The following is a 23,418-nucleotide window of genomic DNA, read 5'->3' as shown; positions in this document are numbered from 1 at the left end:
TTGTTTAAATACAATTTAAACTTTGAACATTTGTAAAAGCAATATCTAAACAAGTTTCAATATAGTTCCAATAAATCATGCTGATAATATGTATATAGGCTGTCAAAAATTCAATTTAGGTCAATAAAAAAATATTCATATTTTTAGTAAACAAACAATATATATTATTCTTTTTGATTTTGGATAGATACACTAATTCTAATGTCATAGATACTGTATACAGAGTTGATTCAAATTCTAATTGTTTATAGTCATTTTAATGAAGAGAAAGACTGATAATATTCTTTTAATATACTTATTTCGGAAGCTGGCAATATACTACCCTCTCCACTCTCCATTTTAATGTGACATAAGTGTCAAATGTCAATTGTCAAAATGAAAATGAAGTTTTATTATCCATCATATTGTTGTTACGGAAGCTAGTGCAGAATACTTTAAGTGCATGATAATAAAAATATCGTGAATATCTTAAAAATAGTGAAGTATTGAATATTTTATCCATACAACAATATCTGAGGCAAAAAACTTCAAGAATAATTATAAGTGTATTTTATGTATACACGTATATATATAACCTATATAAATCAGATAGCAGCGTTTAAGTAAAATAGTTCCTCTATTTGTACTAAAATGTCCGATTCGGAGGGAAGCAATTTTTCTGATAACGAAAACGCGTCCGACGCTGGTTCTATACGTTCTCGAAGTTCAAGAGGTAGTGTTAGAAGTAGATCGAGATCTCCTTCCAGATCTAGATCTAGATCCCTTTCAAAAAGTAGATCTAGATCACCTTCAAGGGGTTCTAGAGCGTCTCGTTCTGTATCTCGGTCTAGATCACGTTCTAGATCCAGATCTAGATCACGTTCAAGAAGCAGATCTGCTAAATCTGGGTAAGAAACACTAACTTTATAGTGAGTACCAGGTATCAGTAGTTTTGAGGTAGACAAATAAAAACAAATATTTTCAATTGGATATGGTTTTATTTTTTTTTTTTTAAAGACATATGCCTAACGTAATGATGAAAATAGTAAGTTAAAATGTTTCTAGTCAAAGAGACTAAAAAAAAAACAAATAAGGACGCATTTTTCAAATAAGTATATATAAGAACAAGTGTATAATATTCTCAACATTTTGCTAATGAATGTTTTTATTGAATAATCTTATATTTGTTAATTTTTTATGATTGCATCATAATGATTTTTTTATCATTCTTATTGTTGATCTATGTTTTATTTAATTTTATTAAGTTAAAACTTAAATTTATTGAGTCACTTGAAATCAGAATAAAGCCTCTACTAACAAGGCTATCATTCAGGATAGAAACACCCTAAGTAAGTCCTTTTATAAATCTATGTTAATATTGGAAAGGAAAATCATGGATTTGCATAATAATAATAGATTAAAAAGTATAACAATTCAAGAACTAAAAAAATTATTGGGGACAGAAATAAAAAATTCGATGGTAAGTTTGTTAAAAAGTAAAACTTCTGTTGTCTGACCATGATCATGAATGTATATAATTTCAAAAAGTTTAAATGCTGGCTGCGATGTCAGAGAATTCTAGTATGTCAGCTCATCATAATCTATGACTTAATTTTCTACATGATATTAATTCATTGGAAAATTGTAATATTCTTTTAGTACAAAGTGTTTTAAATTCCTTTAAACATTACATTCAGTTTTGTAGTTATTTGCAACAGAATAATTTTTATATAGCACACCTATGATAAAGTGGATATTGCTGTCCTCCATATTCAACAGCCATGTTGGGCGTCAAATTTTTGGTTATTGCTCCTTCCTTTATGTTTAATTCAGTGGTTTAAAATCATCACCAAAAGTCTTAAACTTTATCAACTACTTTTCAGAAATAAAAATAAGTATTTCTTCATTAGTCTTAATAAAAAAGTTTATTCAAATGAATGATTGGAAATTTCGACTGTAGATTTGAATTCCATATTGTAAAATGTTCTATTTTCAGTCTAGTTTTATTATTCCTAATACAAGTTTATATATTTCCAGATCAGAAGCTAGAGAGGCTTCAGGTCCCGAAGATGTTGCAGAAGAAGAGGAACCAGATGGAGATAGTTTGCGTTCTGATGAATATGATAGTGAAGAAGATGAAAGTGATGATGGCGGAAGGGCTAAAAAACGAAAAAAGAATAAAGACAGATATGGAGGGTAAGCTTTCATAATTTTATTTTTAATAAATAATTTTTATTCTTATAAATTCTTAGATTTATTATTGATGAAGCTGAGGTAGATGATGAAGTAGAAGACGAAGATGAATGGGAAGACGGGGCTCAAGAAATTGGTATTGTACCTAATGAAGTGGACGAATTTGGACCCACTGCAAGAGAAATTGAAGGGAGAAGAAGAGGCACTAATTTATGGGAGTAAGTAATGTTAATGCTGATTATAATTACCAATAAGTATTATTTCAATAATTGTAGTTTAATTTTTATGAATTTTGTTTTAGTGCCCAAAAAGAGTCTGAAATTGAGGAATATCTTAAGAGAAAATATGCTGACGATAGTGCAGCTATTAAACATTTTGGAGATGGAGGTGAAGAAATGTCTGATGAAATTACTCAACAAACACTGTTGCCAGGTGTAAAGTAAGCTAAACAATTTTTTTTGTAATTTGTTTACATGAACCAAATAACTTTCAAGGGATCCAAACTTGTGGATGGTAAGATGTCGAATAGGGGAAGAAAAAAATATTTGTCTACTGCTTATGCGCAAATTTCTCACTTACCAAAATACAAATCAACAACTACACATAAAATCGGTGGTAGCACCTGAAGGAGTTAAAGGTTACATATACATCGAGGCTTATAAGCAGCCCCACGTCAAAACGGCTATTGAAAATGTAGGACATTTAAAAATTGGTATCTGGAAACAGCAGATGGTTCCTATTAAGGAAATGACTGATGTTTTGAGAGTAGTTAAAGAACAAACTGGTACATATTTTCTATTAATTTAGTGAAAACTGTCTTTATAGATTGAATTATCTTTTTTAAGGTTTAAAATCCAAACAGTGGGTACGTTTAAAGAGAGGTCTTTACAAAGATGACATTGCTCAAGTAGACTATTTTGATATGGCTCAAAATCAAGTTCATTTAAAACTATTGCCTAGGATTGATTATACACGACCTAGAGGAGCTTTAAGGACAGCACAAACAGTACGTTTCAAGTTTTCAATTAATAAATATAAAAATTAATCATCATATGTTCATCTTTATAACCAGTAAATTACATTTGTTTTCCAGTTGGACAACTTATACCTACTTTAGAAAATGGTTAGTTGAAAAATGAAGATATACATTGTGTAAATTTCCATTTTTATTTCTTGAACAATACGTTTAACCACAAATAATATTCATAAGGCATTAACCCTCTTCTTTAACATAAATTAAGAAAAACGAATGACTGAGATTCAACAATCAATTCTCAAGTCTACTGTTGGGTTTATTTTTTATTACAGAGAAAATTTTCAGCATAGTATTAACTGAGCACAGGCAAAGTTCTGATTTAAACGAATCCTATATATCTTCAAGTTTTTGATAAAGGACCGATATTTTTATTGCAAGATGTTTCATGCCACATATGCTATAAAGCACGCTGGTGTTGTCGTTCAAATCAACCGCCTCCAATAAACTCAGCTACTACCCAAATCCGTAGGCAGCAACAGATCACCACTATCAATACCAATCTTGGAAAAATTCTAGAATGGGGTGGAAGTAATCTGAATGAGTTTAATGCTGCAAAGACCCAAGCTGCTATTTTGACAAAGAATACTGGAATTTGGATTTGGTCTTGTTTCGACATAAAATATCATCATCACTGCAAATCCGCTTGTTGGGTTTTGAGTTTGGGAGGAATCTTCTAAACATCTACAAGGCCCAGATTTGAAGTATTGAGGAGAGCAATGCTACATCTTTTTTTGGAGATAAATGTTCTTGAAGAAAATGATTTTATTTGGCATTTGGATTAAATATGTAATAGGGTAGCAGTTGTCTTTAACCCGTAAAAGAATACATAAATGTTCAGCCAAAAAATTTAGTGTTTCAGGGTTTTAATTATATCCATTATAAACTTACTTTCCTATTCCCATATCCCAATGTGCAGCTTCCCTATAACATTAAAATTTTAAAATACTCCTTCCAGCAGCATCATTTAATTGTAATTAGCATGGCTGTTCATTCCAATCAATTTCTCATTGCTATTCGATTGGTATTTGTAATCTTGTTTTTTCTAATATGGTGATTTGGGTTGATTCTTTTGACTATATTTCTTATACTATATTGTGCCAAATCTAATAAATTGAATAAAATTTCGCTAAATGTCATTTCCTACATGAGATCTTCCAAGAGGAAACTGTCTGCCTTTTATTATCAATTACCTAATACTAATATCACCTAATATATTAGAAATGTCAAAAAAATAAGGTGACAAACTGTTCTGACATAATAATTTCCTATTAAAAATTAGACAACATTGCACGAATGTAACCCAGACATAGATACAACTTTTGTGAATTATCTCACCATTTCTGATGGGAACATTAGGATCTGTTAATCATATAGTTAAGTGGTACAAAGTGTCCCTTATTTCACCCTCCATTAACGTATTATCTCGGATTACCTAATATTTGTCTAATATTAATGTGACGGTGAAGAACCATACATTTACCTACCTTATTTATTACTTAACCAAGTTGTACCCTGATCGCTCCTAATGGGAACCAACGTCGTAGTTAAGTGATTCCAAGTGTCCCTTAGACATTTGAAGTTCCATTAACCTATCTTATACTGTTTCAGGAATCTGATGCAGATAAACGAAAAAAGAAGCGTCGTCCGGCAAGCAAACCGTTTGATCCTGAAGCTATAAGAGCTATAGGAGGTGAAGTAACGTCTGATGGTGACTTTTTAATTTTTGAAGGAAACCGTTACTCCCGCAAGGGATTTCTCTATAAAAATTTCACACTTAGTGCAGTTATAACAGATGGAATAAAACCTACTTTAGCCGAATTAGAAAGATTTGAAGAACAACCAGAAGGTATTGATTTAGAACTATCTGCAGATAAAGAAGAAAAAGCAGTTACGCATTCGTTTAGTGCTGGTGATAATGTGGAAGTGTGCGAAGGTGAATTGATTAATTTGCAGGTAAGTATCATTTATTTATTATAATATTTTAAAATTGTTTATATAATTGTATACCAACAATTATCACGACCTACAGCTTTTTGTTATCTGTGTACGATCTGGTGATATAGATCTCTAAGTAGGGTAGCTTCTATAAGGAGATTTAAGCTTTAGAGGTGTACAATATACCCCAAAAGATGCTTTTAATTAATAAGATTCACTTATCTGAGATCTTATGTAGTTTACCAAGGCCTCAGAGAGCTCTCTTCAATACAGATTCGTTAATTATTAGGTCTTTTTCTTTTATAGAGCACGAAACCGCCGAAAACTGGGGAAACTATTGCTTGCACTTTTTAATTGTGCTGAAAAATCTACTAACTCAATTCTGTTTTAAAATATAGAACATAGAAATAATATCGAATACCAAAAGCAACGACGAGGTGGACTCACTCACCAGGCTGGGACCGGCCGAACTCACCAACGGGCCTTGAACACATCCTTAGTGTTGCTATCGCGTCTCTCAACGATCTACTTGCAAGGCAGGCTCGGCGGAGATGGATTGAGGTACTTGGTATGAAATAAGAGCCTTGAGCGTCTCATACCAAAACAACTGCTCCAACGAAATAGGCGCGGAATCCAACTAGTGTCCGAATTTTTAACCAGACACTGTCTAAACGCCATCTTCACATCGTGGGCATTACTGATGATCCCGAGTGCCTCTAGTGCATGTAAGAGTCAGAAACCTCAGACTATGTTATCTGTGAGTGTCCAGCATTCACATGAGAGCGATTTAAATACTTGGGCAAACTTCATAGTTTGTCTAATGACGTCAAAGTTTTTAAGCCAAAGCACTTGATTGACTTCTTATAGGACACCGGCCTTTGGTAACGTCAAGTGGAGCACGATGGTCCTATATGAAGGCATATGTGCTCAATCACCCCATGTAACTATGAACTAGAATATCGCGGTTGTCTGATCCACAGGAAAATAGTGTAGTACATGTAGAATACTTCAATATCTTGATTCTTTTAGGTATTGATGCTGAAAAACCAAAGCTACTCCCCAAACAATCTATTTCTAGTTTTCTCAATGTGTTTGTGTTTCATATTCTCTTATGAAGAGTGGTCCCCTTTATTGTTCGTAACATTTTCATCTTTGCTTCTCACAATTTCTTTTTTGTCATTGTTTCCATGAACTACATTAGTTATCTTGGTATGATCTACCAATTTGTGATATACGAAATCTTTAAATTTTACGACTCTGTATTTTCTTGATAAAAATTTCAATTAAATAAGTTGTTTTGACTAATTTTTATAAAAAATATTCTATCAATTTTTAATCATGTGATTCCTTTTTTTTATTTAGGGTAAAATCATCAGTATAGATAGTCACATGATTGTAATAATGCCGAAACATGAAGATCTAAAAGACTCTTTATCCTTCCGACCTAATGAATTAAAAAAGTATTTCAAAACCGGAGATCACGTCAAGGTATTAGGAGGTGAGTATTCTTATAACTCCAAATAAGGGGTCGGCTTCACGGTTCATGTCGTGGACGAGTTTGAAACAGTACTATTCTCAATTTTTTCAAATGTTACAAAAATAAATATTGAATGAATATTTCTACTCACAGTTTGAATACAAGATATGCATGTATGTCAATATAATATTGAATGTCAATCAAAAACCAAAAGTATTTGACCATCTGCTATTAAAACTGAAAAAGTCTTCCATTGAAAATCAAATCTCATTAAGAAAATCCAAAAAAATTCATCTCCCTTGCCAAGAAACAAATCGCTTGTTAAACTATTTTATTTTTATTGTAATTTATTCATTATTTAATTTGTAGTTTAATAATTTGAATGTAATAATTTGGGGAAATGAGCTGTTATGTCTGTTACAATACAAACTATCGAACAATTTTACTCATAGAAATAAATAAATAATATCAATAATTGTTTTTAGGACGATACGAAGGAGACACAGGTTTAGTGGTCAGAGTAGAAAACAATAGGGTGGTCGTAATATCTGATTTGACTATGCACCAGATGGAGATTTTACCAAAAGATTTACAACTATGTACTGACATGGCTAGCGGTGTTGATTCTCTGGGTAAATTCGAATGGGGAGATTTGGTCAATCTAGACGCTGAAACGGTCGGAGTTATCATCAGATTGGAAAAAGAAAATTTTAACGTTTTAAATATGCATGGTAAAAAGTTTAACAAACTTATTATTTATTGCCTTAAGTAACAACAAAACATGTTTAAGTGAATTACACATATCTAAAACATACGAAAATTTATCCATAATTATAAATATTTATTTAAAAAAAAAACAGTTTTCGATGGCTTATAAAACACTGGGTAGGTCACAATAGAGAGTTGGATTATGACTTTATAACATCGTAATGGACATTACATCATTTAACTCAAAAACCGTGGAAATTTTGCTTTGCTAAAACAATTTTAGAAAGTATTGGATTCTTTATTAGACATTAAAGTAAATATTAACAAAAAATTTAAAATTGAGAATTTTTTGCTTGTTTTATGATTCGAACTTTGGTTAATTATAGACCTTGTTAGTTAGGTAAATCCATAAATATACCATAATTAACTTTTAAATGTTTAACAATATTATGAACATAATTTTGGTGTCTATCAACCTTTTCCTCGCGTCAGTTCAACACAGTTCATATCGGCCTTTTTGACCTTTGGGATTAATAATCATAACATGATGATTTAAAGTAAAATTTTCAAAAATTATGAATTTGTTTTTCAGGCAAAGTTGTGGAATGTAGACCTGGATCGTTACAAAAAAAACGTATCCATAAAAATACAGCTGCTTTAGATTCTTACAGGAACAATTTGCATCGTAGGGATATGGTGAAAGTCATAGACGGACCACATTCAGGTTTTTCTGGAGAAATTAAACATCTATACAGGTATATTTATATTTCATGTTGAAAATTTATTAGAGAACTCAAATGTTTTTCTCCTTTTTAAGGAATTTCGCTTTTTTGTATTCTGTGGAATTTTTACACAACGGTGGTATATTTGTGTGTAAAACAAAACATCTTCAGTTAGCCGGAGGTAGCAAACATATACCTTCAGGTGAAATGTCAGTAGGAATGGAATTCATGTCACCTAGGAGGAGTTCTCCTATGCATCCCTCCAGTGGAGGCGGCGGTAATTATACATATAATTTTATTCAATCAACTAGCATTGAATCTTTTCTCTCCAAATATCAACTTCACTTTGCCATCATTCAATATATTCTTTTTTAAGGATTCGGCGGTGGTTTTGGAGGAAGACCTGCAGGTGGTCCAGGTAGAGGTAGAGGCGCAAGAGATAGAGACATTATAGGTACTACCATCAAAATTACCAGAGGGCCGTATAAAGGAAATATTGGTATTGTAAGGGATACAAATGAAAAAACCGCAAGAATAGAATTACATACATCATGTCAAACAATATCAGTTGACAAAAACCACATCACTGATGCCGGTAAGTTTATTGTTTTTGCGATCGAATCATTTATATATTTATAATAATTTTTTAGGAACTCCAAGCAGCAGAGATGGCAGTGCTTCGACTTATGGTAGAACTCCAGCATACGCTGGAAATCAAACTCCATTGTACAGAGATTCCGGTAATAAAACACCCATGTGCGATTCCGGTTCCCGCACACCTTTACATTATGGCTCTATGACACCAATACACGATGGTTCTAGAACACCTAATGCTAGTTCAGAATGGGATCCAGCGGTATCCAACACTTACCCTTCACCTGGATACAATCCAAGTATGTTTTGATCTGTTTTCATTATTCATTCAATTTTGTTATTTTATGGTTCTCTTTTATATTTAGGTACTCCAGGATATCAAGTAAATGGTCCTTACACACCCCAAACTCCAGGAACTATGTATGATGCAGGTTACAGCCCTTACCAAGCTAGTCCGGGCTATCAGAGCGCAATTTCCACTCCCAGTCCTGGTACTGGATACGGACAGTCACCAGCTTCAAGTAATAATCCCTACAGTACCCCTAGTTCAGCATATAGTCCTAATATGCCCTACAATCCACAGACACCTGGAGCCGGATTGGATATGCTACCTATGACGGATTGGCATACAGTTGATATTGAGGTTAGTCCAAAATATTAAAATTAATACACTGTAGCATAAAATATATATATTTTAGGTTAGAATTCGAGATAGTCACGATGATAAAGGTTTAGTAGGACAGACTGGAGTTATAAGAAGTATTTCAGGGGCTATGTGTACAGTTTTCCTCCCTGCTGAAGATAGGGTGGTTAATATTATGTGTGATCACCTAGATCCAGTGAGGCCTCAAAGAGGTGATCAATTTAAGGTAAGTAACAATTACAGATGAATTACAAATTGCACACTACAAGTGTAACATATTTACCTGTGTAGTATGTAACAGTGATTTAGAAAGTATATATCCAGTCTGCTAAATAATAAATTCTTTCAGGTTATTATTGGCGAAGAAAGAGAACAAACCGGTGAACTACTATCTATAGATTTACATGAAGGAGTTGTGAAGATTAAAAACGATATTACAATGTTGCCGTTACAGAATCTGTGCAAGATGAGACCTCCCGATCATTAACTCTCATTCAAAAGTTAACTCTCACTTTATTTTGTTGAAAACTGTTGTATTTTTTTTATTGGGAAGTAAGTTGCATATATTTTAGTTACTAACTGCATGTCTGAAAAGATTATTGTAGAATTGAATATCGTACAAGTATGTCAAATATAAAAATTTAAGTAATAACATCTTTTTTTTTCTACAAAACCACATAATCATCACACCAAGAGCAAGACCGGGTCATAAAGGCAAGTTGTGATTTACTTCCAAAGTTGATAAAATAATAATGACTCCAATTATTGCTGAAATGTGCTATATCTGAGCCTTCTCTGGTATCTTTATCTGACCTACATAAACCTACTGGTTACAAGAGCATCCAATCCCAGACGAAACACAGGTTAATAGTTCTCTGATCGATCGTTATATACAAGCAAGCAGGGGCGTATTCGAAATTAATTGTTTTAACAATTAAATATTGGAAAAAAATAATTTTCAAAAAGAGTCCTTGAAAGATGGATGGAGAAACGTTTTGTATATTATACACCAAGATGGTGAAGGCACTGCGGTTTCGTGTAATTCTTAAATCCATGATGTTGCCGAAAAAGCAAAGCAGCAGTACATTAATTTAACCAATGCAGCCAATCTGCGTCTTCAACATGAATTTGAAACTTTTTTTAAAGTACCCACAGATGAAGTTGGCCTTGATAAGTTCTTTTTTGACATCTTGGACGATCATAAAAATTTCGCAGAGTTGTGGAAAGTTGTTAAAATGCTAAGTAATCCAAGCTGATTTTGCGCGTACCTTTTGGTCAGGGAATTTATCAGGCAAATTTTGCTGGGAACCCTGCAGTAGAACGTTAAGATAAATTAATTGAGTAATTTTTCGAAATTTTATCAAACTTACCTTAATACGGCTCTGTAAAGAATATCCCTTGGACTATTGATTTTATTTAAGCTCCTGAATTGTGAGACGAAGTTTCGCAGCATTTCCAGTTCGTGGCTCGTTAAGAGAGCATCTTCCAACGATTTTGTCTACGTAGCTCAATTTCATATGAGGTATGATCATTTTTTTTAAGATCCAATTCCTTTTTAAACGATGCTGTCAATTTACAATTTGATACATTCGTTAAATTAGTAGATTTGTTAAAAAAGTGAAATTTAATAGGAATCTTGAATATTATTTTCAAAATTCCAAATAAGAATCTAAAAATGGCGTCTACAAGAAAAACTGCGATATAACTGAATACATGAGCAAAATTAGCAATATATTTTTTAAAAACTTCTTAATTATGATTGAATTTGAACGATTTTTCCAAATACGCCTATATTTCAAATTGTTGGTCCAAATAACCTTGTCGTGACCTTGGAAAACATTTCACCTTTTCTTTAGTACCATGAATCAAATCCGAATCCACTGTTATACATATCATTAAAATTTTGCACCTGAGTACATTATTATACTAACACAGGATTCTCAAGTGTATAAATATTTTTAATTTTTTTCAGGTGCAGTAACTGGACGTTTATGAACCTACGATTCCAGCGGTTATAATTGAAATGTCTAGAATTTCACAAAAATATTTTTTTAAAAAAATTTAACCATGTCTTAATACTTTTTTGTTACAGATACTTCACAATTTCTCTTTTTTTATTTACAGCTGTTAATCTAATATCTATTTTTATTTGACTCTGAATAATACAAAATTGCACAGTGTCAAATGTTTTACCAATTCTTAATGAATTTATATTTTTCAGTAACTGGTACTCGCTCTGTAGTAGCAAATATTGCACAGTGTCAAATGAGTTACTACTTTTCAATAACTGGTACTTGCTATACATTACTAAGTTAAATGTTTTCAGGAACTAGTACCTGCTATGGTACCTTATATTGCACAGTGTTAAACGTTTTAGCAATTGTTAATGACTTTCTACTTTTCAGTAACTGGTACTCGCACTATATTACTAACTTAAATATTTTCAGGAACCAGTACCTGATCTATGATACCTTATATTGCACTGTGTCACATGTTTTATCATTTCTTAATGACTTTCTACTTTTCAGTAACTGGTACGCGCTCTAGAGTTCTAAATATTACATAGTGTTGAATGTTTTACCAATTTTTAATGACTTTCATGTTTCAGTAAGTGGTATTAGATTTAGAGTACCAAATATTGCACAGTGTCAAAAGTTATATAATTTTTAATGACTTTATATTGTTCAATAACTGGTACTCGCTCTATAGTACCAAATATTGTGAAGTACTAAATGTTTCAACAATTCTTAATGACTTTCATATTGTTCAGCAACTGGTACTCGCCCTACAGTACCAAATATTGCACAGTATCAAATATTGTAGAAATACTTACCAACTTTATATTTTTCAGTAACTTGTATTTGCTTTATAGTACCAAATATTGCACAGTGTCGCTAAATTTTTGGTAAAAAAATTTGGGGATATCAATTCCCACTTAATTTTATAACAATATGTTTGTGAAATGTTACAGGTTCCTTATATTTAGCCAAATTAGGAAACCAGACGAAAAGTGTTCTGGGTAAGCTCAAATTTCCACTTACCTTTTTTTATTTTACTTTCTTAAAGATATATTTTTTCAGTGTACCTAGTATCTACACGTGTCAAAAACAATTAAGCAATCTAACAAATTGTCCAAATCAGTTGATGCCCATTAAAAAATTTCCACCGTGGGGTAAACAAATGCCGTAGTGTTTTGTGTAGTTTGTGAAATTATTTGTTGGTTTTTGTTGATTATTATTTCCAGTTTTATATTGAAATGGCGTCTTAAAGTGTTGCTACATGAAAAAGTACGAAATTTCTTTCCGGAAACGTGACTTTGTTGTTTTTTTTTTCGACTGCAAGGTTGTGATTGTATTAATTTCAATGAAATAGATCTAAAATCCTAACACCATGAAACAAAAAACAACTGAACTACTGGACAAAAACCAAGAAAAATTAACATGCACATACGAGAAAGTTGACTGTTTACCCCACGGCCGTCATTTTAAGATAGATCAGTTGTTTTCTTAAATTGTCTTATTATGATTTATGATCTAAACGTGCACTATTTCTGAACGTTTAGTTTTACATTATTTTGCTCTAAGGCCTACCGAACGTTTTTCTTAATTACAAGTACATAGAAAAACACTTAGCTTATAGTCTATTACACTATTCACTCCGATAATTCGACGAAGTTAACTGAAGTGCAACTTCGCGCGAAACTCAATTTGTGCAAACTTCGTCTCACAACGAATCTTTTGATATTAACTTCGCGAGTAGTGTAGTAGACGCTTTAGAGGTTAATTTGTAGTGAACATCACAAAAATGCCAAGTAGGATTAATGCGCATGTGTCGGTTCTAAAACCGTATTCAGAACAAGTTTGGAATTAAATATCTGTGCTCTATGAGCACAGAATTTTTAATACCGACGTGCTTTATCAGCTTTGTTCACTTTTGAATTTGAATCCCAATCTGCGGTTGAATCTGGTGGCAGAATATGTTCAGTACTACCGTGAACTTATCTAATAACAGATGTATAACGTATAAGTTCGGATCTGAAGATGTATGCTCCACGAACATATAATTTGTAATCAGGCACGTGCTTTATTCTACTACCGCGACTGCGCATGATTCTGATGACAGAACATGTTGAGAACTACCTAATTACAGATGTATAACGTACTCGGAATAAGTTTGGATTTACAGATCTGTGGTCTACGAACATAGAATTTGTAATCTTGACTGTATTATTCTATATATTCTAGTACCGCGACTGCGCATGATTCTGATGACAGAACATGTTGAGGACTACTGCGAACTTATCTAATTACAGATGTATAACGTACTCGGAACAAGTACAGATACATAGATCTGTGGTTTACGAACATAGAATTTGTAGTCACGAATGAGCTTTATTCTAGTACCGCGGCTGCGCATGATTCTGATGACAGGACATGCTCAGGACTACCGCGAACTTATCTAATAACAGATAATTAGCGTACTCAGAACATGTTCGGATTTATATATCCGTGGTAGACCAATATAGGTTTGTAATCACGAACGTGCTGTATTCTAGTACCGTGACTGTGCATGATTCTGATGACACAATGAACATATCTAAATCTATTAACAGATATACGAAATCTATGCACAATGTCTTTTTCAGGTAATACCGCGTCGAACGTTTTCAGTGAGGAATTTAAAAAAGAAGAAAATGACCTTGCCGAGAATGACTTCATTAAAAATATTTGCTCTAAAATACAGGGCGAAAAACCGGCAGGATGTCTTGGAAGTGGCGGTGCCGAAACGTTTTTTATTCTTAACGTAGGACTTTTATTACTCATAACAACATTTACAAGTTACCTTTATTAGGCTTTGTTAGGTAAGAACAAGTCTTTGTTGTTTTATTATATAGTCGTTTATACAGGGTGTTTGTTGGATAGGCCTCACGCCCGAAAAATATTTGAGGTTATTATACATTATTATATATTGACCACAACTGATTATTTATATTGAATATATAAGGGATCTATTAATAATAATAATGAATTTTTATTTAACATTTCAAACAATTTTGGTAAGATAACCTCAAAAATTTTATAGACCAAATTCGAGAGCCTCCAAAAATATACATTCTGTTGATTATGTGATTATAATATTGTACATATTTACTGTAATTAAAAGATCTCTTGATGTTTCATTGGCATTTTAAGCATTTAAGAAAATAATTTTAAAAGGAATGTTTTGAAGTGAAAAATATATACTCTTAGACCAAGAAGTTGTAGAACTTGAAAAGATCATTTATTTATTTTCATTAAAACTTCAGTAAACACAAAAAATATTCAATTTCTAGTTATGTATACAGTTTTTTTGATTAATAACAAATACAAAAGCATGTCTGTTGATTTCACTTGCACTTTTAATATATTAAATGTGCAAAAAAACATTAATTTTATAGCAATGCCTTAATAAAATCTTCATTTACTTTTTTTGCTTAAAAAAATTAATACTTTTCCTAGCCTCGCAAAAATTTAGCATTTTTTTGTATTGTGGTATTTTTGTTTATTTGTAACAACTAACTAGCAAGTTTTTTTATCATCTTTAAGTGGGTTTATACTGGCAAAAATCAAAATAAAACCAGAAAATGATCATATGGGTATATTTGTATGCTTATACCGCTCAAGCAAAAACATTTGAATTGGATTCTCATTGTATCCAGGCCCCAAACCTACATACATTTGTCTGTTTGATTTCAATGTGTTCCCCAACGGTTGTCTCTTCCCTGAAGGGGGCACATTTAAAACAATTTAATAATCTAATATTGTGAAATTGGCAACCATTTTAAATAATCTTTATATACGAAGAACAACTGTTATTTTGACGCCATACAGTAATTTATACCTGCAAATTGAAATGAAATCAGATTTGACCTTATGGGTAACAATTATGGTATTTTTGTTTACTTTTAGTAACCAACTACTCAATTTTTTGTCATCTTAAAGTGGGTTTAAAATGACAAATTCAAATAACAACAGAAAATACCATATGGGTGGAGATATATATTTACGTTGCTCAAATAAAAACATTTGAATTTGATTAAGCCTGGAGTTTGTACCCAAGTCCTATGAAAAAGAATGTATGGGTTGTTAAGATTTTGGAAACCTACTTCATGTGCTAAGGGAATATACTCAGCTTGACTTCGATGTATTCTCCAGAGAATATCTTCTCAAACATTCCTGAGGGGAGCACTTTAAAAACATGATGAACTATATACAGAGGACAACTACTACTTTTCATATCTTCATGTCCTCTACATCAATTATGCATTAAACCAGTAAAAAAACCAGGAAACAGGTTTTTTGGGAAAAGAATTACTTAAAACTTACGGGTATACGATGTGGGTTTTTCATGAAGTCTTCCTCTTTCCATTTCCTTCTGTCTTTGTTGATTTCGTCCACCCAAGTCTCCCCCTCTTCTGGCTTCTAGTATTCTTCTTGTAATCCTTTCCTCAGTTATTTTTTTCACATACTACCTTAGTCAATTCTCTTTTATATATTGTTCTACAAGTTTTGCATTTAATATTTGCTTGTATGTTTCGTTTTTTATGTGGTCAAGTCGAGTACAGAGTAATCTCAGTTTCTTTATATCTTTTTCCTGTGTCTTTTGGTCGTTGTCCAATTTACTGAACCGTATGTTTCCATCTCTTGCTATCATGTGTCTTTTATCATTGTCTTTGTTTTATCTGTGGTTATGTCCATGCTGTATTTTTTTTTTGTTTGTTTGTACAATTTTTTCGTTCTTTGCAAAGGAAACAGTGAAACCACTATGTACAGGTTTTTTTGAAACAAGATAATTATTTAACAACCCAAAACAACATTGAACATATGTGCAAAAAATTTATTGATGTATGAACATCAAATTTTTTTATTTTCACATTTAATTATCAGTTTAAATTAACTTTTACGCAATATTTGAAAGTTACAGAATATTTTTCTTGCTCTAGTACTTTAATTCATAAACGTACTTCAACTGTACTTCTTGGTCTACGGTAAATTTGTATTTTAACCAATTATTGGCTAGTACTACAACTACTAGTATGCTCATTATATATAGCTAACTCGTGTTTCATTGTCAACGGCATATAGTGACTAATTGGTGATTTAGATAAAGTTAATACAGGGTCGTTTCGCAATAAGGAAAATCAAACATTAAAATGCTTCTTTGAAGACAATAAGTTGATTTTAAATTATTTTGGGTAAAGTCTCTTATATATATATTCACACATATAAATTGAATATTTTTAATAATATACAGGGTATAAATTATATTCAAAATCGTTCAGTTATTTTTTTCCAATAATTTTGTACGTATACAAAGAAGTTTTGACTTGTGTATCTATTAGGCCATTTCAATAATAAGTCAAGTTAATATCAAAATCATCTGTTTTCGATCTAACTTATTGTTTTGAAAAAACTTGTTCGGGTATAATTAGAATTAATTTGCGAAAATGGTCTTTATTGTATAGTAAAATTATCTCAAAGATAAACATAGTTTTCATGATCTGCCTGTAGTTCTCAATTACATAAATAAATAAAAAATAAATGTACTTACACGTGTAAGAGCACATACTTAACTGAAACCAAAATATTCATTTGTTTTTTCCAATCATTTGATATCAGGTATGTATACGGTGTCTCGATAAATTATTCTGTCCATTTTCTTCATTTGACATCTGGTTAGGAATTCTGTTTTAATTTAAATGAGATGGGCAAGTTAAACAGAAGTATATGTGTTTGTCGTCCATCGGCCATAATTGTTTTCAAGTAATAGCTACTTGAATAGACCTACGGTTATAAAGATACAAGTGAGGTTAAGATCTCTTCTACTCTCTTTTTATGTGTTTCTACAATAACTATTTTCATATATTTCCTCTATTGCCTTCGATAACGAACCTTAAAATGATTTTATTTTTTAAACAGTTTTCTTCGTGTAGAATAGTGCCAAAATAAATATATATATATATATATATCTGAATCACCGATTTTCCTGTATCCCGTTTCTATATTCAATTCTCCAATGTGTTGAAACTATAAACATAATATTTTAGTGATAAAAAAACATGTTGAAAATGTTTCTTGCTATGTACATGCCAAAAAAAATTTGGGTTAGATGATTTAATTTATTTAAAGTACAGGGTAAATAATTTGATTTGTATAGTGTAGTTTAATAATTTTGGAATCGAAGTTTGAAGTATACACAAGTTTTAGATTTTTAAAATTTTAACCATTTTTGACATATATAAAAAAGTTCGAAATAAGATCACGAAACATCTGTTGTATGGACGATTTAAGTGGAAATGAGTCATTTACGAACGAGAAACGCTCGGGACGTCGTCTGACTTCAAAATAGGTGAAAAGAAAAGCGAAAAAACTTGTTGGTTCAAACTATTTTGAAGCTTAGGGAGGAATTCAACATCTTGTATGGTTAAGAAAGAGCAAATTATTTTATTCTACATTATTCCTGACGTTAAGAAGACAGCGATAGAGTAGAAACTCTCTCAGTCATTAATTAATCATTAGGAAGTGCAAAGACAGTACTTGGAAATAGATTCATCAAGAACTTAACTTCTGGTATGGTTAAGAAAGAAACCTGAAGAATGTGCAAACAAATTTCTTCTTTATAATTCTTCATACGCGTGTTTTTGGTATCTAAAACTCTCTACAACCGCTTTATTCACCAGGTTTAAGACTACGCGATTTCTAGCTCTTCCTTAGAAAAAAAACTTGTCCATAAGAATCGTTATGACGTTTTTCCTGACATTGAGGTGGTAACGATAGAGCAGAAACGCTCTCAGTCATTAATTAATCATTGGGAAGTGGAAAGACAGTACTTTGAAGTAGATTGATATATTCTGGAATGTGATGAACTGCAATTAAATATCAAGAAAAACGTGACTGTAAGAACTGTTAGTTGTGTAATTAACAGTTCAGTGTTATAGATCACGCTCTAGAAATTCCTAAAGTGTGTAGATTTGCGAAAACTAATTAATTGTCATTATTGTAATGAAATTATTAAAAATTTATCTATTCACACCTAATCTCCCGAATTTTACTTCCATATTATAAATTTTGGTTAATTTCCGTTAAATTTCAAACCTCGATTCAGATTTATCGCCGAAAAATTATTTTTTTAAATTCTAATGGGTTCTGTACTAAATATACATGGAGAGTCACTAAGACACTACAATGTTTGCGGACAAAAAATTAAGGTTTTATTTTGCTCTCCCTGTATACAATATGCTGTCATTTGACCCATTGATATGTATATATTTCCAAAGTTGTAAGTGTTGAAAAGTGTGGCAGGTAATCGTTATAATTTTTTTATTTACGTAAAATTTTAGAACATGGCGTCCAATGTATTTATATTCTTGTAGGGTTTCTATATTTTGTTAAATTTATTTTTAAAACCACGAAAAATGGTATCCAGTTCTCTTATATTTATGGAAAAACTTAATTTGCATAAAACATTTTAAACTATAATAATCTTTTACTATTAGCCGCATCCCCACACATTCCAGTCCAATCAAAAAGTCGTACCGATTGTAGGGAGAGCCCGCCAAATTTAAGCAGAATGTGATGGTTGTTCCAAATCAACTGTCAAGTGTAAATTTTTCTGCTTTCCGATATATTTATACAGTGACCGGCATAAGATATGAAAATATTTTGGGTGGTTGCTACCCCTTTTTGAGTGATATAATATCGGCGACTACGCTAGATTTCTACCTGACCAGTGGTTCGCTGTTGGAAGTGAGGATGGCGCCAGCAAGCGTTTGTTGGGGAATGTTTAACTACATGAACCAAACAGCGACGCTCTTTGACGTTGTCTTCAGTTTTGGTGTCAAGCCCGAACGAGGGTTGTTTAACCACTCTGATGAGACGTAATAACGTCGAAACTAGTTAGTGGTTACAAACCCCTCCTTGCAACTGAGAGCCATTAGGAACGTTAATATCGACAAAGAAAAGAAAAGATCGATTGACATTACGCTCTTCAGAAGAATATAATTCAATATTCGTCGAGGCATTAGCGAGGAAAGTAGTTGTTTTCTCCTTTGAAGAACGGCAGAATACATTTTCGAAGTTATTTCAGAGGTGAATATTAGGATACTTGTGACACCTCATTTAAAATAGAAATATTTATATAAAACAAAATCACGAAAAACAATTTTCTGCAAAAAAAAACAATTTTTCATGGGGGAAGCAGTCGTGGAAGAATTTTTTTCAATTCAGTGAACTTTTTTTATATTACACTAAGCTTTGCATCTATTTTCAAAGTGGTTAGAAAGTATATTCTGCCGTTCTTCAAAGGAGAAAACAACTACTTTCCTCGCTAATGCCTCGACGAATATTGAATTATATCTCTTCTGAAGAGCGTAATGTCAATCGATCTTTTCTTTTCTTTGTCGATATTAACGTTCCTAATGGCTCTCAGTTGCAAGGAGGGGTTTGTAACCACTGACTAGTTTCGACGTTATTACGTCTCATTAGAGTGGTTTAACAATCAAAAAATTTACGAACACTTGCGTGGATAATGACGCGAATTTATTAAATTATTGTACTTTAATCGATTTCAAATAATTCATATGAATTCGACGTTTTCAAAATGCTTCGAAATTGAGTTCAAAAATTAATATATAATAATAAAATATTGGAATGTACCCTTATCCAATTATAGATCGTCTACCATTAGTTGGGTTGCCACCATCAGCGTTCTCAATTCTCATTTTGAGACTTTCTTCATTCGTTTCAAAACTCAAACTCCATTTCACTTAAATATAAAAACAAAATACCATTTTTCTACAATATTATATTTCTTATCTATTGTTAATATACTTGATACATTTCTTCAGAAAAAATTTGTGATATTTTCCTTGTAAAAAAGTGATCAAGCAGTTGTGAATAATTATAGTTATCAAAAATGTTTCTTAAAGTCAAGATACTATTCTATGAGTGTTAAAACATGTAAATGATGTTATAAAAAAATATCTGACACTTTTTTCTATCACATCTATCGAATATTGTGAGAAATCATCTTACAACCATCTCTAAAAATCTCTTATTTAATGAATAGTCTAAGAAGAATACAGTGACTACCACTAAAACACTCTCTAATACATGGTATCGAAACTCTATCTATTTTCATTTCGTCACTTACACCATATTAGTTGCTTTCCAATTTATTAAGCACTTTGGGCATGAAACTCATGGATTCGAGGCTCAAAAGCATGTAGATAAGATTCAATTGGAACAAACTTCGATAAGTTCTGAGTCAAGTGTCAAATTATTTGTTTGTTGCTGAGTCCGACGTACAAGATACTTCATTAACTGAATATAAAATACAAATATTATGGAAGCACTCCTTTGAAATTATACTTTTTACTATATGAATTGAAACGATGTCTTTGCCATATAGATTAAGAACCTTTTCTTAGTGGGAATGTGGCAATAGAAACCAGAGAGGAAACCAACAAAACGAAAAAAGATACAGGTACGCCCACGTGAGAAGAATGAAAGAGAGTAGACTGCCACGCATCGCGCTTAAAGGGAAACCGATAGGGAAAAGGGAACCCAGACGACCACCTACGAGATGGATGGGCAGCTGGCAGTCCACCTCCCAGGAACTGATACAGAGAAACCTGCAAAACTAACATGAGATCTTAAAAATGAATAAGAAGAAGAATGTGGTGAAATTAAACTCCAAAGTGTACTAAATCTAATATATTCCGAGCTTTTGGATACTTATGTATTCTTGACTAATCATTTCCCAGATCAAAAATACATAAGTAGTCGAAAGCTTGGAATATATTAGAGATAGTACACTTTGGTGTTCAATTTTCCCACTAAGAAAACGATGCTCTTTTCACGATATTGGGCCCTTTTATAGTGTTACTATACAATAATATAAGAAAATTTTGTTTTACAAACACAAATATAGCTCATGTAGCCCAAACATTGATCTGATGTTTGGGGGGCAAAACGCAACTGTGATGGGTTTGGATCATTGCGCACCCTGCTGCTCGATTAGGTGCTCAAATTGTGTAATTGGAAAGCGACTATTGTGAGAGCTGTCAGATTTTAAACGCTCAATGAATGGTATCAAACAGCATATATATTTACCTATTTGTTGAATTATGTTTACAAGGAAAAAAAATGCTTGTTTCAAAAATTGAACCAATTAAAGCTTTGGCAGATACGTAATACAACAAATTTTGTTTATTTAGCAAAGGTGGACGTGCATCTAAAGAAATCATAAAATTAGATATTTGAAAAAAATTACCTTGTTTGAAATACTGATTGAGTTTTGGTTTATGAGCTTAAAAAAACTGAATGGGTCTAGAAAGAATTTCACTAAAAAATTTGTCGCTAATTATTTTTCAAAAATTAATTTTGTTGCTCCATCCAAATTGTTGCAAATGCTTTTTGGAATTTGTTGCTGTTATAATTGTCTACAGAGACAGCAACATAATAGGAACAAGAAACGGGTCCTATTTTTTTTGAAAAAAACATTCCAAAATTTTGCTAGCTCGACAGATATTTTTGCTCATGGTTTTCTCTATAAGAATTGTGTATTTGATATTACTAAATTACCAAATTTTAATGTAAAATTGGTATTTATATCATTCATAACAATAAAATTAAATCAATTAAATCAACAAGTATTTCAACAACATTAGTTCGATGTCACTGACTTATCAACAACTTTACGTCTTTTAGTTCTGTTACAGTTAATTTTATTAAAAAACTGTGGTTTAATCAGAAGGGAAATAATAAGAATTTTGTGTTTTGAAAATGTTTGTTTTCAAACAACCTTTGTGAGTAAAAACATTTATAAACGTTTTAGGTGCATCTTTATCATTTTTTTCTCTCTTCAATCTACCTTTAAATACACTCACATTAGCTTCACCTGTATATTAGTTCGTTTTTGAGTTTGTTTCTAACCCTCCTTTGGACTAAGAACAAGAGACTTATTTAATACAAGTTTCGTTCAACAGAGGATTCGAACCTCCGATCTCCATGTTGGAAATTAAGCTCGTCGAGAACCTTACCAATTACACTGCTACGGCTCGATACAAGTTTCGACGAGATGTAAATATATAAGCAGCTAGCAATTATACGAGGGTGGTATCAATTAAAAAAATAACAAGTAGAAAATTAATATAGTTTTAGAAAAATCAACAAACACGCGTTCATTTTTTTACTTTTGGAATTAGAAAAATCTCAGTTACCTATTAGTCCTGTTTATATCCTTCTTTAAAAAATCTATAGAAATATTAAATGTTGGAGAACAATGACTAGAATATGGATAAATCTTTATTTTCTCCACATAGATACAAATACAAAGGCACTGTTTGTATGATAATGTTGCAGTTTGCAAATTTCTCTTCTGGACAAGTGAGAGAATAAAGAAAACTAACGATTTCTTCTCGAAGATTTAATAAACTGTGTAAATATTTACTTTTCAACATGCTGCTCCCCTATCGTACAAAAAGTTCCCTATGATATCTGTATGAATTTGAATAAAATGTTTAGTACTGCTTTGACCATAAAAGCAACATATCCTCGAGCAGCGAAAGTGAAGTTTATTTATTTGCGATTGAGAAGGAAACGAAAACACTATTGGTGGCACAGAGACCGGGTGCTCTTCAATATCTAGCGCCAATTTGAACATTTCCGACTCTAGAGACATTATTTCATACAAAAAATGTTTAATATTCCGCCGCTATTCACTTGGATGATGCAGAGCCTGTACTGATCTTGCATACTCAGAGCAAGTCGTACCGAAAACTAATTTTACCGATCAATCCGAATGTCTCTGTTGCGTTGGTACGTCTAGCGATATAATGTTAAAAATAGTAAGAGATGAATTTCCAATTGGAATTTGACAAGGGTGGAGTGACAACCTAGAGGATTAGGTAATGTATTGAATACGGAACAGGCGATAGATCTATTAAAGAAGAAAGAAGGATTTTAAAGAGGAATGAGGTCTGGTTGAATGGTCATAGATCTTTCAAAGATGTGAGAATGCCCTGGAATCCGATTTACTAATTTTATTGGTATGAAAAATTCTAATTTTGTATCGAATGTAATGAATGGTC

At 32.0% G+C, this 23,418-nt stretch overlaps 1 protein-coding gene and 2 long non-coding RNA genes across 3 annotated transcripts; 2 read left to right on the top strand and 1 right to left on the bottom strand.

Annotated features, from left to right (window-relative positions):
* The first annotated feature begins 351 nt into the window (after positions 1 to 351).
* Positions 352 to 9,936, top strand: LOC130902434 (transcription elongation factor SPT5). The gene is made up of 16 exons (XM_057814580.1): positions 352 to 887; positions 2,017 to 2,175; positions 2,232 to 2,390; positions 2,474 to 2,611; positions 2,667 to 2,956; positions 3,018 to 3,178; positions 4,817 to 5,161; positions 6,506 to 6,641; positions 7,106 to 7,351; positions 7,921 to 8,083; positions 8,146 to 8,327; positions 8,427 to 8,645; positions 8,701 to 8,943; positions 9,010 to 9,287; positions 9,343 to 9,513; positions 9,637 to 9,936. Exons 1-16 carry the CDS (start codon positions 631 to 633, stop codon positions 9,772 to 9,774), a joined length of 3,285 nt encoding a protein of 1,094 aa, XP_057670563.1. The 5' UTR covers positions 352 to 630; the 3' UTR covers positions 9,775 to 9,936.
* Positions 9,319 to 13,078, bottom strand: LOC130902436 (uncharacterized). The gene is made up of 2 exons (XR_009060394.1): positions 10,658 to 13,078; positions 9,319 to 10,597 (listed from the first exon to the last, which is right to left on the bottom strand). It is a non-coding gene; the product is annotated as an uncharacterized LOC130902436 (long non-coding RNA).
* On the top strand, positions 10,713 to 22,112 carry LOC130902435 (uncharacterized). The gene is made up of 3 exons (XR_009060393.1): positions 10,713 to 10,809; positions 11,260 to 12,306; positions 13,933 to 22,112. It is a non-coding gene; the product is annotated as an uncharacterized LOC130902435 (long non-coding RNA).
* The last annotated feature ends 1,306 nt before the right edge of the window (positions 22,113 to 23,418 follow it).

This window comes from Diorhabda carinulata, chromosome X (genome assembly GCF_026250575.1).
Source record: "Diorhabda carinulata isolate Delta chromosome X, icDioCari1.1, whole genome shotgun sequence".
NCBI lineage: Eukaryota > Metazoa > Arthropoda > Insecta > Coleoptera > Chrysomelidae > Diorhabda > Diorhabda carinulata.
The sequence above is the reverse complement of the archived record's forward strand: the minus strand, read 5'-3'. Positions and strand labels throughout refer to the sequence as shown.